This window comes from Grus americana, chromosome Z (genome assembly GCF_028858705.1).
Source record: "Grus americana isolate bGruAme1 chromosome Z, bGruAme1.mat, whole genome shotgun sequence".
Taxonomy (NCBI): domain Eukaryota; kingdom Metazoa; phylum Chordata; class Aves; order Gruiformes; family Gruidae; genus Grus; species Grus americana.
Genome location: NC_072891.1, coordinates 57,456,997 through 57,472,055, shown reverse-complemented (window position 1 = coordinate 57,472,055; position 15,059 = coordinate 57,456,997). Strand labels below are relative to the sequence as shown.

General features: G+C 37.9%; 2 protein-coding genes across 2 annotated transcripts in view; both read right to left on the bottom strand.

The window, feature by feature from the left end:
• The window catches only part of SLC12A2 (solute carrier family 12 member 2), a 100,583-nt gene extending 91,702 nt beyond the window's left edge, over positions 1–8,881 (bottom strand). The window contains exons 1-2 of the mRNA XM_054808770.1: positions 8,804–8,881; positions 8,333–8,445 (exon numbers count right to left, since the gene is read on the bottom strand). Of these exons, the coding sequence (XP_054664745.1) occupies positions 8,333–8,440 (108 nt within the window). The 5' untranslated portion in view covers positions 8,441–8,445; positions 8,804–8,881. The remainder of the gene's footprint in view (positions 1–8,332; positions 8,446–8,803) is intronic.
• Positions 8,832–15,059, bottom strand: part of CTXN3 (cortexin 3) — a 131,562-nt gene continuing 125,334 nt past the window's right edge. The window contains exon 4 of the transcript XR_008574574.1: positions 8,832–8,971. The gene's annotated coding sequence lies outside the window, so the exon portion shown is untranslated. The remainder of the gene's footprint in view (positions 8,972–15,059) is intronic.

Sequence of the window (15,059 nt, the reverse complement as noted above, 5' to 3'; positions counted from 1 at the left end):
TTATTTATACAATTAAAACTACAATATAGCTCTCTTCCCCCCTCCCCACCATCTTTAAACTGTATACAGTTGTTGGGATGATCAGCTGTCTTAAATGGCTTTCTGGCTTTTAAATTAAACTGGTAAAACAGAACATGCTCTCAATTCAAAGGTGGAAAAAGAAGCCTGGCACTTACCGCAATTAAGACTGAAATATGATTATACATGGAAATGACCCAGTTTCAAAGGAGAAATTATTCTAAAACTCTGTAGGTTTTCACCAATCAACAGCTAAAAAGCCATACATATTGGACCAACAGGACCTGACAATGAGAGATTTGAACTGGATTTGACTGACGAGTTTCAGCTAGCTGAGAATTCAAAGGGTAAAATAAATTATATTCTCTGTGGAAGAGAAATTTCAACAGTACCTCACCTTTAGAATGAAAGCTGCACCCATTTTGCTCAATCCTGTATCTTGAAAGTTCACATCGTGGTAAGAGCACCTTATTATGACTAAACTCTTGAGTGTATGGCAAGCTGATCATATGAATAATAAGCTGATTCTTTTCTGTCTTTTCTTTCTCATTAATTAATTAATGAGACCTACTGTTATTTCAGCTACATGGCTGAAAGAACAGCATAATCCATTACATTAATTTTAGGAGAAGAGTTTGTGAAATACTTGGCTTAAACAGGTACTTCAGAGGCCAGGACTTTGGCTCCATACAATTGTATTTGCATCAAGATGTACATACAAATATACATTAAATCATTTTCAGTGTTAGGAATCATATATCACAGAATTAGAGGTGCAGGATTAAGTAAGTGTACTCAGACTCAATTATCAAAATAATATGCATTGCTATTAATCCATAGGCAGTCATTAGATTGTTAGTTTTCAAATGCATTCAAATAATGAATAAATAGCCTAATAGCAGAACTAATTTATAAATTTTATCCAAAGCTAAGAAGTCCAACATCTGAAATGTTTATTCAACATACAGTAAATCTGTACTAGAATACATAATGCATACATTACATTGCTAGTATCATATACTTGTGTTAATCTTTCAAGCTACAAGAAATCTAGAGTTGTGCTGTATAACTTACTGCATGTAATTGAAGGTAAGTAGCAAATCAAGCAAAAAAAAAAAATTCAGGAAAAAAACCCCAGTTTCATATTCATGGTACTTGAATGTCACCTTGAATAATAAAATGGTATGCAATGCTGGCTCAGTCACATCTTCCCAGATGCAATGCATTTCTTGCATTCTGGGAGCTAAACTTAAAACACATATGGTCTGATATGCAATAGACTTGAGCAATGACTGTTGCAGTTGAAGTCAAGAGTTTGACTTATCTGTGATCTATTACATGCTAAATATTCTGGGAAAAAAACATCCCTTAAGTATTACAAAACTGCCAATTCTGAATTAATTTTAAGTTTAATGTTTTCCTACCTTCCTACTGCTCCCCAATTAGGAAAACTACTAACTAACTTCACAGTATATTATTAAGCAACATTAATAAAGAAACAAGAGGCAAGTCATTAATGGTAATAAGTACCTAAAGATGAAATAGTCATGTTAAAAGCTTGCAAGAGCAAATAGACATAGGACCTTGGAAGGTGATTAAATCATGTTGAAAGAAGTTCTAAAATCATGAGACTACTAGAGGAAAATCTAGGAGAAAATTAATCTTTCTGTATGTATGTACAATATGATTTCAATGATGGGTAGTAAATAATGCACAAGGTCTCACACGAAATGATAGCATAACAATACTGCTGACTCTTCATTTTGTGATCATCACCCATTCTGAGAACTGTAATAGAAGGGATTGAGCTGTTCTGGTATGAAAATACTGTAAGTACTAATTTTCAATAAATAATATTTCTGAAGTATAGGTTACATACCTAAAATACTTTTCTGCAGTTTTGGAAAGACTGAAATACACTAAGAAAATTACAGAGAATCAATCAGGTAATTTTCTGCTTGTTTTGCTAAATCATAATCTGGGACCATCACACAATGGAAGATAGTTATTCTGTTATAGTCAAAGTTGGAGATATTTTTAGGCAAGAGCATCTTTGGCTTTAAATATACATATAACTCAAGAATCGATGCTGCTTTTGGGGACCAGCAGTAAATATAATCTTAGTAATTTAACCTAAGTAGGCCTATGTTAAAAACAAAACAAAACAAAATGAAACGAACCCCAAACCCAACTTCATTACTCATCTGTGTATGTTTTTTCTTAGTATTGTATTAGCATGTATTGTTCTTTAAAGCCTGCACTTCCATTTGGCCTGGCTCTTTTACTGCTGCCTTATGTGTACCTGAGGATTACAATAATGTTAAGCTATAGCTACTCTGGGGAAAAAGGCCTCTATAGGTGAGATTTGATTCTTTTTCCAAGTATATCTCAATGCATTCTCAATCTGTGTCAACTAATAGTCAGGCTGTCTTCCTCCATTTCTCCTGATAATGGAGTGGTTCGGGAATCATCACCTTTTCAAAGAGCTTGCTTTGTTGAGAATAATAGTTTAGAGCTGTGGATGTAGGTGCTCTCTTGGGACGAAGAGATGTTTCCAAGTTAAATTGAATGGATTTGTGGAGTGTGGAGCTGTAAGCTGAACTGCTAAAATGGAAATAAAGATGTCAGACTGGATCTAATTACTGTTAAAGGGCTGATTTTAAAGCAAATTACAATATTTTAATTGAAAAAGATGCATGCCCCTTCTATCTTCCAAATCTAGGAAAAGGCCTTAAAAGCAGCTGCTCTCTGCAGCATGGAGGCTCCTCTACACAGAGGAACTGACCAACTTCTCTGTAGGGCAGTAACAACTCTACTGCCGCTATGCCAGTAAAACTTGCCCATATGAATGAATGCGGTGGGTTTTTATTCAATTATACAATCTGAATAAACAAGCCCTTTCTCTCTATGTTCATCTTCATAGAATCACAGAATCATAGAAACATTTAGGTTGGAAGAGACCTTTAAGATAATCGAGTCCAACCATTAACCTAGGCCACCACTGCCAAGCCCACCACTAAACCATGTCCCTAAGCTCCACATCTACATGTCTTTGAAATACCTCCAGGGCTGGTGGCTCAATCACTTCCCTGGGCAGCCTGTTCCAGTGCTTGACAACACTTTTGGTGATGAATTTTTTCCTAATATCCAATATAAACCTCCCCTGGCACAATTTGAGGCTGTTTTCTCTCATCCTTGATACTTGCCCCTCTACTCCGCTCTTGTGAGACCCCACCTGGAGTACTGCATCCAGCTCTGGGGCCCCAGTACAGGAGAGACATGGAGCTGTTGAAGAGAGTCCAGAGGAGGGCCACAAAGCTGATCAGAGGGATAGAGCACCTCTCCTATGAGGACAGGCTGAGAGAGTTGGGGTTGTTCAGCCTGGAGAAAAGAAGGCTCTGGGGAGATCTAATTGCAGCTTACCAGTATCTGAAGGGGGCCTACAGGAAAGCTGGTGAGGGACTGTTTATGAGGGAGTGTAGTGACAGGACAAGGGGTAATGGGTTTAAGCTGAAGGAGGGTTGATTTAGATTAGATGTTAGAAAGACATTCTTTACTGTTAGAGTGGTGGGGCACTGGAACAGGTTGCCCAGAGAGGTTGTGGAGGCCCCATCCCTGGAAGTGTTCAAGGCCAGGTTGGATGAGGCTTTGGGCAACATGGTCTAGTGGAGGGTGTCCCTGCCCGCAGCAGGGGGGTTGGAACTAGATGATCTTTAAGGTCCCTTCCAACCCAAACCATTCTATGATTCTATGATTCTAAGAGACCAACACCCACCTGGCTACAACCTCCTTACAAGTGGTTGTAGAGAGTGAGAAGGTTTCCCCTCCGCCTCCTTTTCTCCGGACTAAACAACCCCAGTTCCCTCAGCTGCTCCTCATAGGACTTGTTCTCCAGACCCTTCACCAGCTTCGTTGCCCTTCTTTGGACACACTCCAGCACCTCATTGTCTGTCGTGTAGTGAGGGGCCAAAAACTGAACACAGTACCCAAGGCGCGGCCTCACCGGTGCAGAGAGCAGGGGGATGATCACTTCCTTAGTCCTGCTCGCCACATTATTTCTCATACAAGCCAGGGTGCTATTGGCCTTCTGGGCCACCTAGGCACACTGCTGGCTCACATTCAGCCAGCTGTTGACCAACACCCCGAGGTCCTTTTCTGCCAGGCAGCTTTCCAGCCACTCTTCCCCAAGCCTGTAGCACTCCATGGGGTTGTTGTGACCCAGGTGTGCAGGACCTGGCACTGAGCCTTGTTGAAGCTCATACAATTGGCCTTGGCCCATTGATCCAGCCTGTCCAGATCCCTCTGTACAGCCTTCCTACCCTTAAGCAGAACAACACTCCTGCACAACTTAGTGTCGTCTGCAAACTTATGTCTTAAAAGTGAGAGTTCCTCACTTGTAAATAAAACAAAAATGTATCATCAAAGGTATCCTCAGTATTCCCCTGTCCTTCATCCACATGATATTTCTGACTAGAAGGAAGCTTCTCCCACTTGATCTTAGCAAAAGTATCACAGACTCTTTAGTATCTCTTGGATACCAAGAAGAGGGAGAGAGTTGGGAATGCAGGAAGACATCCATCTCATGTACTGCCACATGTGAATGGCAAGTCATCCCAAAAGAATGTACTGGATGATGCTATTGAAATCTTCTTTCCCTCCAATAGAAAGCCATTTCTTTAAAATATCTAAGTTTAAACAATAGTTACATAGTGATTGTGTGCCCTGATACCTTTCTTAGAACAAATGGAAGAGTATAAAGTTGTGATTTTTCTAGTCTTCAAACTTGCTCCTACACTTTTAACTCTCCATACTTTCTGCATTTATTTTTACCAAGATAAAACCTAGAAATAAGTAAATATTCTTTTCATAAACCTTTTGAATTCCTTCTAGCATGTAAAACTGTAGTCACTACGTACCAACTATTCTGTTATTCTGCTTAGCATATGAAAATGCATTCTGCATAGCATATGAAAAGCTCCTGAAGCAGCTTTCAGAAACCTTTTTTGTGCAGTGCTATTGATATTTCCAAAGAATTTCAGAACCAGAGCAAATTACTTATTCAAGTTCTATTCAGTGTCTGCATCAAGGACTCTTTAATATACAGAATCAAGCCAAACCATTTCTCTCCTTTGCATGTTCTACCCCTTGGTGCCTAGCATTAAAATTTAAGACAAAGCTGGTATGCAGCTAAGAAGGAAGTTAGGAATTTGATTTGTAACTCCTATTGATACATTTCCCCTTCCTTTCTCCATCTGAGAGGAAAAAAAAAAAGTTTGGACATTTTTTCAGATGCCCGTAAGACAGATCTTTTTTCCTGAGATTCCTGACTCATTTCCTATATTCCTGTAAATAATTTTACCCAAGAATTTGTCATCCAGTTTTCTCCCTACTAACAAATCTTCAGTCTGTTTGCATTCAGAAATATTTCAATATGCTAAGGCTTGAGAGTAGAGAGATAATTAATATTTAGACATTCTTTCTGAAGTATTCTATTCCATATGCTTTTCTGAAACTGAGTAATTCAGTCCTGGAAAAGTGATGTATTTAATGAACTTCTCAGTATACATCAAGATAGGGATTCTCTCTCCTCACTTGGCTTACTGTCAACACTGTCAGAAAGGAAACAATGGAAAAAAAGAGTCTGCACTGTAAGGTTTAACTGAGGTCAGGGATGCATTTAAGAACATGTATTACATGACTGTCCACATGAAGTTGAACATAAGCACAGTTTTGATTATATGTGTGTGTATATATATATATAATTTTTTTTTTTTTAAGGAAGTGGCTGTTTAGAGACTAATCATGTTTGATCTAGAGATGCCAAGTATGTTGTTTTATACCATTTTTAAAGGAGAACGCAGAAGTATGGAAAATTCTCTGCAGAGGAATACACGTTGGCAATATTTCTCTTTTGTGATAAATGCATGTCAGAACTATTATGTATTTTTGAAAGGTACACATGAAAAGCAGCTTTTAGAAATAGAAAGTAAATAAAATGTAAAATATTACCTGATTGTGCTTTTTATACTTTAGTTCTCTGTTATGTTTAGGAAAAACTACCCCAAAGAAGTTAGTGTCTTATCCCGTATCGTACCATATCGCATTTACTGCCTTGGCTTCTGCTCTGTATCAAACTCCTTGCTGAACTGCTGCAGCAATATTAACCAATAGAAGCATTAAGTCACTTCAGAGCTACTTGAGGAAATAATCCCTGTTCATACACAATAAAGCAATGCTGAATCTGCTTTAATTTACCCTAGGAATTGGGTTTACCTCTGTTGTTGCCTCAATGGGGCTGAAAAACAAGAAGGTAGCATTGGACCAGCTCCTTGCATCCTACACTATTGTTTAACCAGGTATATGGAAGTGGTCCTTAGCATAGAGGCCTCATTTAAAATACATGACAGATTTTCTTACAGTTCAGATACTTATAAGTAACTTTTTAAAATTAGAAATATCAACAAATCAACCTTACAGTTGAAAAGAGAATGGTCCTTATTTTTTACACCATGTCTCTTTGTTGATCTTGTTTTGGAAATTGCTTGTGAATGACTGATACCAAATCCACTGAGAATAAATCTGATAAATCTGATTAATTCAGAGGATAATACGACTTAAATAAAGCACAAGTACAGATTGCCAGCAATGTCATTAGTTTTAGAAAATACATCTCTAAAATATGGCAAAGTTTGCAAACATGCAGACTTACTTCTGTAACTACCAGTTTATTTCAAATTATCCATATGAAGTTACACATTCAGATAGCCTTTTTAATGGTGCAGGACAATCAGAAGTATTTAAAGTATGGTGATAATGAAGATCAGAGATTGGACCACAGAGTAGATAGAAATATCAGCATGACTCACCTGAATTAGAAAAATCCTACATTTTATATCTGCCTCAATCATGATTTAATTTCACTGATATGCAACAGCTGCTGATTTAAAAAAAAAAAAACAAACCACAACCCACACAAGAAAAAAACCAAACCAGGCTCAGCACAGCCTCAGTCATAACAAACAATGACCTTGGCTTATATCTTGTAGCCATGGTAGCAACTGAAAGGCCTCTTCCCACAATATGTTAGGAGGAGGGTTTTAATCGCTGTTTCCCATGACTGGGTGTCTCAACAATGGAGGAAGGCTGAAAAAAAGAGTTCTGCTGTAAAGGAGGTTACTCTGAGGCACAAAGTAATTTGTGATCACACCATAGGAATTTTGCTTCAGTCCTGTAGGGAATATGCCTTTTCTAGAGGCTCTACTTGCAGCTACTTTCAGAATCATAAAACTGCACCTATAATGATGGTGAAGTTCTTCTATTTCTATTTCTATTTCTATTTTTTATCAAAGGAACAGAATAATCTGTATTTGAGAAGGTTTTTCAGTGTTTCCTGTTTGAACAGGGTTGTCAAGTCAAAGTCAAAACTCTGGAGCTTGTTCTCAGTCTGACTTTTGGATATTTCTTTGTGCCCCTTTCATTAAATGTGTAAGAGGAGTGCTACTACTCCTACTTACAGGAACGCGGGAAAAATAATTCATCCCTTTCAAAAACAAAATAGTTTGAGGAGACTTTTCTAACTTTGTCCCTGGCAGGTAAAGGGAATGGCTCACTCTTAAGCCAGCTAGATGGTACCTTTTTTCCTCATCTCCTCAGGAGATGCAAAAAGCACATACACAATGTGATCAGCTTGATTATCATGTTCACAGATGGCAAAGAAAATTTGAAAAATGGGAAAACAGCAACTGGGGAGTTGCACAAAAGTTACATAAAATTCAATGTAGGATTCACTTCTGTTCCAAAAGATCAAAGCACTGATCTTCAGGCAAGAAAATTTTCAGGTCAATAGGTAGTTAGGCTACAAGACTGCATATACCACAGTCCGGCACAGATGCTGGCATGTGCATGTTGTGCTTGAAACACCTAGACCCTCTCCAGTCACCTCGGACACACTTTCAGAACCCCCTCCCACCCCCGTAGCCTTTTGCAGGGAAGTTCAGAAGGAATCTGTGTGTCTCTCCTCTGTGGCTTTGCGCTCACTAGTTTTTGATGTACGTGAATGGCAAATGCTCAAGGCTCCGCCGTATAAGCTGACTTGCTTATTTTGACAGGTTCTGCCCTATTTAATCCAACTCTTGGGGCCTTCCTCTTTCCATTGGATCCAGGGCTCCATGTAAGCACTCAGCTGAAGTCAGTACCAGAAATAGGCAGAATTTTCTACTTAGTTATTTTGTCACACAGCCTTCCTCTGAGGTCATTGTAAAGCTACTCACTTAAACTTCTTGGCAGAATAAATTAGTAGGGTCACAATAAATACCAAGTTTAATTGGACTGAATTCCACAGTAGCTTCTCAAGATGCGGTCCTCCAGCCCATGAGGAGGGGAAGCTGCCAGCAAGAAGCAAGGAGCCAAGTTCTGGCTCCATCCCACCTGCAAATGGGAGGAAATCCACTATGTAATATGGCTACTTGCATGGAATCTTTTAAATAATCCCTAAAATGTGTAGGAATAGATATGCTAAAGAAATTCAACTTGATTTATTGTGAAGGCAAGCTATTATGTAACTGACAGTTCTTGTCTGCAAGGCTTGCCTCACCAATGTTGCTGGATAAGCACAAAGCAGTCAAATTTACAGTATCACTGCAGTGTAGCAAAATGCAGGACAGAAGTGGGGACTTCCCAATTATCCTAAGGGATAAGGACAGCTATTGCTAAAACACTAGAGTGAATCAAACGTGCACTGTTGGGAATCCCTCTTCTTTGGAAATGAGTTTGATATTTAGTATACCTTCAGTGACAGAGCACTCCAATCACCATGACAGATGCAGTGATACTTGCAGAAATTAAAAAAAGAAAAAAAGTGGTGTCGGTGCTGTCTTTTCAAAATTTGCAGAGAAGCACAAAAACAACTGGAGTAATGAGGAGTGTGCAGGAAATGGCCGCCAACATCGGATGCCTAAAATAAGAACAGAAGACACAAACGTCACTTAGTAATAATACTTTCCCAGAAAAGTCACAACCTTCAGTAACTGCCACTCCAAGGACTCCCCCAGTATATTTAATAGCCCTTGCTGGATTTTTCTTCCACTAAGTTCATATGGTCACTTTTTGAATACATGAAATTTTTCATCTTTCCCTGCTTCCAGTAGCAAGAAGTTACCTAATTCCTAATTCTTGTATTTGAAGAGGCAATCAACAGTCATTGCCTACCTGCCTTTTCCCTGTCCCTAGTGATTTTTATGGACTGCTGTTTGGGTCTCTTTCAGCCTTTTCCAAAGTGAGGAGCTCCAGTGTACGTGTTCCTGCCTCCATTCCTGTTTGTGGATCATCTGCTTTGCTTGGATTATGTGAACCTTTTCTTGTCCTACTACTTTTCAATATGGAGCACTCAAAGCTACATATAGAATTCAGCATGTGGCAGCTGCTGGCTTCACACTGTGCCACCACGATGCTTTCTGTGAAAGCAGGGGTCAGAGGGGAGCATTGGGGGGGGGGAGCAGGCTAATAATCCCAATTGTTTGTTTTTAAACTCATAACTATGATACTCAACTCCTGGTTTCTGACTGTTTGAAAGGTTAATGGCGAGTAAGCAATGCCACTTGTAAATGTTCGCCCTTAAAACTGGTTTTACAGCCAGTCTTGCAGAACCTAGCTAAGCAGGACTATGCATTGTCAGTGGAACAAAACTACTGTGAAAGCTAAATGAAAGGTCAAAGAATTTGGCTTCATTCCTTATTGGGAAATGCACAGTGAGTATGTAGTAACTGTTGTCAGCACTTGGGGGTGGGTGGTCTCTTGAGAGTGGAAGCTGCATGGAAATTCCCATGTTTTGGGCAAAGAAGAAAAAGGAGGAAGAGGGACCTATTGCCTTGTAAGACATGTAGCCAAGAGGGGAGTGTCTTTACTGACTGCTGTGTGTGGTTCAACTGCGTGATGCTAGTGACTGAAGTGAAAATAATTTCAAGTGTATTAGGGGGTAAACTGGAAAATGATCATTCATTGCAAGTGCTTGCATCTTTCATTCCATTAGTACTTGCAGGTTTAAAACACAAAATATAGCAAAACCATAACTTTTTTAACTTCCTGTGTGGACAAGTTTACAGAGATACAAGATGTCCCACGAATTGCAAGATTATTGCAGACCCACAAAGACAACAAGCGGGAATAAAGTTCTCATTTGATGGGAGCTGTTTATTTAGATAGCATTCCATCCTACAGTTATAATAAATATTGGGCAAAAATGCCAGTCCGAGCTTTTCTACTTGCAAGAGTTAAAAAATGAAACTAAAATAGCATTCTATATATTCTCCATATATTGCCATATTGTTTTAATTTGAAGAAATGATAGCATACACATTTCAATCATTTGTATTTGATAGCAATGCTTAAGTACTTAGATGTTAAACCACTGCTGAAATGCACACTTTTCATTTTCTACATAATCTGGCAGAGGTTGTAGCATTCATACCAACCTTTTTTTTTTCCCCACTCTATAGATTGAAATGACCCATTTGTTGTTTAAATTAGTAAGCATGTGCAATAAAAGAAATAGCAGAAAGAAATTAGTTTCATTCTACAAAGTGGGCTTATTACTCACTGAAAGGATGTCCCTGAAGGCTTATATAAATATTTTCAAGGTGCTGGTATTTAAAGGTATTAGGGTATCTAAAGATTACATGCCTATGCAGAACTTGCAAAAAACTCTGCGAATCTAATTCAGTTAAAGATAAATGTCAGCTTTTGAAAGCCCCACTGAGGCTTCTATATACATCTTCAGTTATTTCAGTGACTTAAAACCCAAACTGATAATTTTCTTGAAGGAAAAACAGCAATGAAGTTGGTTAAAGTATCATTGGTTTAACCTACTGCATTGGATATTCCACTGGCAGTTCCACAAGAGATGCCTACTTGTGTACATACAACAGTGAGGAGACTACACTTACAGAAAATTATTGCAAACATTTGCAGCCAGAAGAGGATGCAGACCTCTAAACCAAGTTGGAAATGGTCTGGGAGAGAGCATGTATTCAATGCCTTTTTTCTCTCCAGCTTTTCTCCCACTTCTTCTGGCAAAGACAGCTTCTGGTTGCAGTCTCATTTTCACTGTCATAGCCTTCTAAAGTCACATGGATAAAGCATTGTAAGTTATGTAACAACAACTGCCAAATAGATGATACTGTTACTATCTTCATAACTACTTTCTCTCTGTAAGGTATGCTGTAACAATCTATAGTCAACTGTCCTGCACCCTATATTTACAGACTGACTTTCCTATCAAGGGAACAGCAAGAGTGGGGCTGCTCCACAACAGATAGTGCGATGGGAGCCACAGGTGCCCACCCAAAAAAGCTGCAGTCTGACCATACATGAGCAAGGTGAGCAGGGCAAGCTAGTGACAATGACAATGACCACCAAGAATCTAGCAATCATCAGACTACTGTGAGGCACATCAACCTGGCAAGTCCAGTCTGCAAGTCCAGAAAAGATCTGACCACAGGTCAGGTAAGGAGCAGGGCACCTGGGCCTGAGCTTAAATGGAGCTCCTGGGCTGATGGATGCAGAGTTTGGAGGCTGGATACTTGGTGAGGCTGGTCATGGCAGTTAAGGCTTCACGGTCCTTCCCTGTTCTAGACAGGTTTATGAGAATTCCTTCTGAAGCTCCGTGACTTCTGTGCAGAAAAGTGATTTACACCCCTGCCCCCCCTAAAAAAGACATATAAACCTCCCTTCCAATAATTGTTACCATATCCCACGTATACAGTATTTTCTTTTGTATTCTCCATGAAATGGATCCAGTGAATGCAAAATAAAAAGGGAAATTTTTGCATCAGTTTCAAAAGTCCTAGGATCAGTCCCCATTTCCTTTAATATAAATACATAAATATGAATAAATAATGTAGTAAAATAATCCATACCATCAGTGGTGAGCAGAAATAGACCAGTATGAATCTGGTGTTTTGTATACAAACAGTTCATTTTACACATGTCAAAACAATTATTAGGTCTCTTCTTCCATCCTATGTTGCTTTTGGTTTGTTTTCTCACAACTGGTACATACTCATCATACTTTTCTTTAGAAGGAACTAAAACACAGTAAAGTGCAAAGTTATTTGCATCCTTGTACAAACATGTCCTTTCAGTGACATATTCTTTAAAAATTAACAATTGTTTTATTCAAGGCTTAGGAAAAGCTTAATAATTTACTTTCCCCATAGTCCTCACACATATTTGACAACCTGTTTTATGACTTTAATATTAATGACAATGGTCATTTTTCAACTCAGACAATAGCTTCTAAGTTTCGGGGATTCATAGACCAGTTCTGTTTCTTTTACTTGCTTGTGTGTCTCAACTGCCTTTCCCATATATCTGCTCCACATTTGGTAACACATTTGGTTACCTCTTTGGGAAATGGTGCTTTTTTATTATGTTTAATTCAAGATTTGTCATGAATACTCTAATTTATTTCCCAGGTCACTGATAAAACACTCATTCTCACTCTCGCTCTCACTCTCACTCACTTGTAAACAACTTGGAAGTAAATTATTGCGAAAAACTTTCCAATCATAAGCCAAGTATTGATGAAAAACATTTTTTCCCAAAAAACATATTCATAGCTACATTGCTGTAGTTAAGACCTAGTGCCAAAGCCTTTTCTGTTTGTGCAATGTTTTCATTTGAGATTTTCTTTCTTCAAGTGCTGAAACTAGTCATCAGCACGTCTGTATGGGATGATCTCATCTCACACTAAACATTTCTGAGGCAAAGAGATATGAAAAAGGAACTAAGTGATTAACAGCAGAGTGCAATCAGAATGATTGCCTATCCTAAATAGAGAAAACCTCATATCAAGTGTTCAGTTATTTATGCCTGTGGAATAAAATAGTGGTAGACCTGCACAAGTGCTCAGCTTAACTTTTCAGCTGAGTTCCTTGTAAATATTTTTAAAAGATATTTTCTAAATGTCCGTCTTAGTTGAAGTTTGTGTTTTCTATAGGAAGTGTACAAATGGAGGTTGGTTGGTGTTTTTTTTTTTTTTTTAAACTGTATATGTAAACTAAATGTTTAGCTTACTCTGCAGAAATTTTCTTAAATAAAGCAAATATTACACTAGACTCTATTGTAGAAGTAATTACAGTCACAAGCTCATTTATTTTGTTTCAAAATCACAGGAAGAACTTTAACAGAATGAACATTTTTGCACTTAAGTAGGATGTTTCTTTCATATAACTGCTCTGAAGAGATTTAAATTTCTTTAGCTCCAAAGGAGTGATGTTTAAGGGTACCAAATTCCTTGCAGCATCATGGCTTCACATATATTGTATACATGGGATGCTAGCTAATAAGCAGTGCAATATGATGCTGGTTTGGATACTTTGAACAAGTCTCATGCTTCTGGATTTGGTAACTAACCATAGAGAAAAAAACAACTACAGAATTTGTATGCAAGTAGGCAATGCAACCAGGTTAGACTCTGTTTTGCATCAGAAAACACTTACAATAAAGAGTATGCATACAAAAAAGCAACTGACTCAAAGCTTGTTGAAGTCAAAGTGTTTAACAATGATGTTTAAGCTCTTTGCTTCTTCAGGACTGAGGTGATAACTAGCAATAATCCAGTCATTCTAAAAATTTAAAATATTGCACACTGGGATTTTATAGGTATGCTGTACAAAAAGCAAACAGAGGCTGTTCTGAACAGTTCCTTAACTTTCCTGTAGTTGGATAATTTCTGATGGGAAACATGGAAGACAGGGCTTTCAGAGCATGTCAGTATGGGGCTCTTCCCCCAGCTTCATAACTGCTGGTCTGCCTGTGTAACCTTACTCAAGTCATAATCTTTTGTATCTGCCAACTAAGAATCTTAATGCTTGCGTGTCTTTGTAAAGTATGTGGAAACATAAAGATGTTTGCTCTGTACATTTCATGTACTTTGGGTCATAGTTTTTCCAGTGAAATCAATACGAGATACATCAAATAAAATTGCAGGTTATAGCCTTTCATTAGTATAAGTATGTGAATTTAACTTGATGACAGTGGCTTTGAAAATAATGCTTTATCACTCCAGAAGGAGACTTGTTGACTCTGTAATAGATTTTGCTTTTCTGTGAATTTACAGAATTCTTGCATGACTACAGGGTGTTTGTTCTGCGACTAACTGAAGTTACTCACTGTTTTATGCAATATTATAAATCTTGCTAATTATTATAGTTTATGAATTCATATTTTCTATCACAAGCTTAGTTATGCCTTGTCAGAATGTTGGTTTTCAAGCTCATGAATAATTTTACATGTCTGGAAAGACCAAACTGGACCAACAGAAGTATTTTACTTTAATAAATGTGAAAAAAATTCATTTGGACTTCAAATCCCTCTGAAACACTGTAAAAAAATCTCAAAAGCAAATAATTATATTGAAATTATCAATACCATTTACATTTTAAATATGAAAATGGGCCTTTGGATATTTTTTAAGCATTTTCCAATTTTTATTTTTACAAAAAATATTAGATCAAACTGCTATGATGTGTTTAACAAAGAAGTTTCTGTCACAGCAGATTTTTCTAGTGGAAAAGTGATTAGATATTTTTTTCTACCAACCCTGAGTTTGATTTTATACAGTATTAGCAGCCTCAAAGTCCAGAGGGGCTAATGGGCACTATGATATATCTTCTTACAGCATCTGTCAAAATTAAACTGTCACATGAATGGGATCCATTCAGTGGTTTCATATCTCTTAATGTCCTTATTCATACAGCTCACTTCCTATGCCCTAAAATGATACAAAGTCCTCCTAAACATTCTTCATCATACTATGATTAAATGGTTCATTAAATGAAATAAGTTACAGTTCTTAACGAAGCTATAGACCTGGAAAAAAGACTTAAATGTAATAATGAGTGGCAGTTAGGAGAAACTGTACATCAGTCGCTAGAAGACAATGTAGGAGAGACCGTAGACTGTGGGAGAGACTCTACATCATATGGAATCTTTATACCAGAAAGACTCATTTAAACTGTTGTGAAGAAGGATTGCTATCTGTG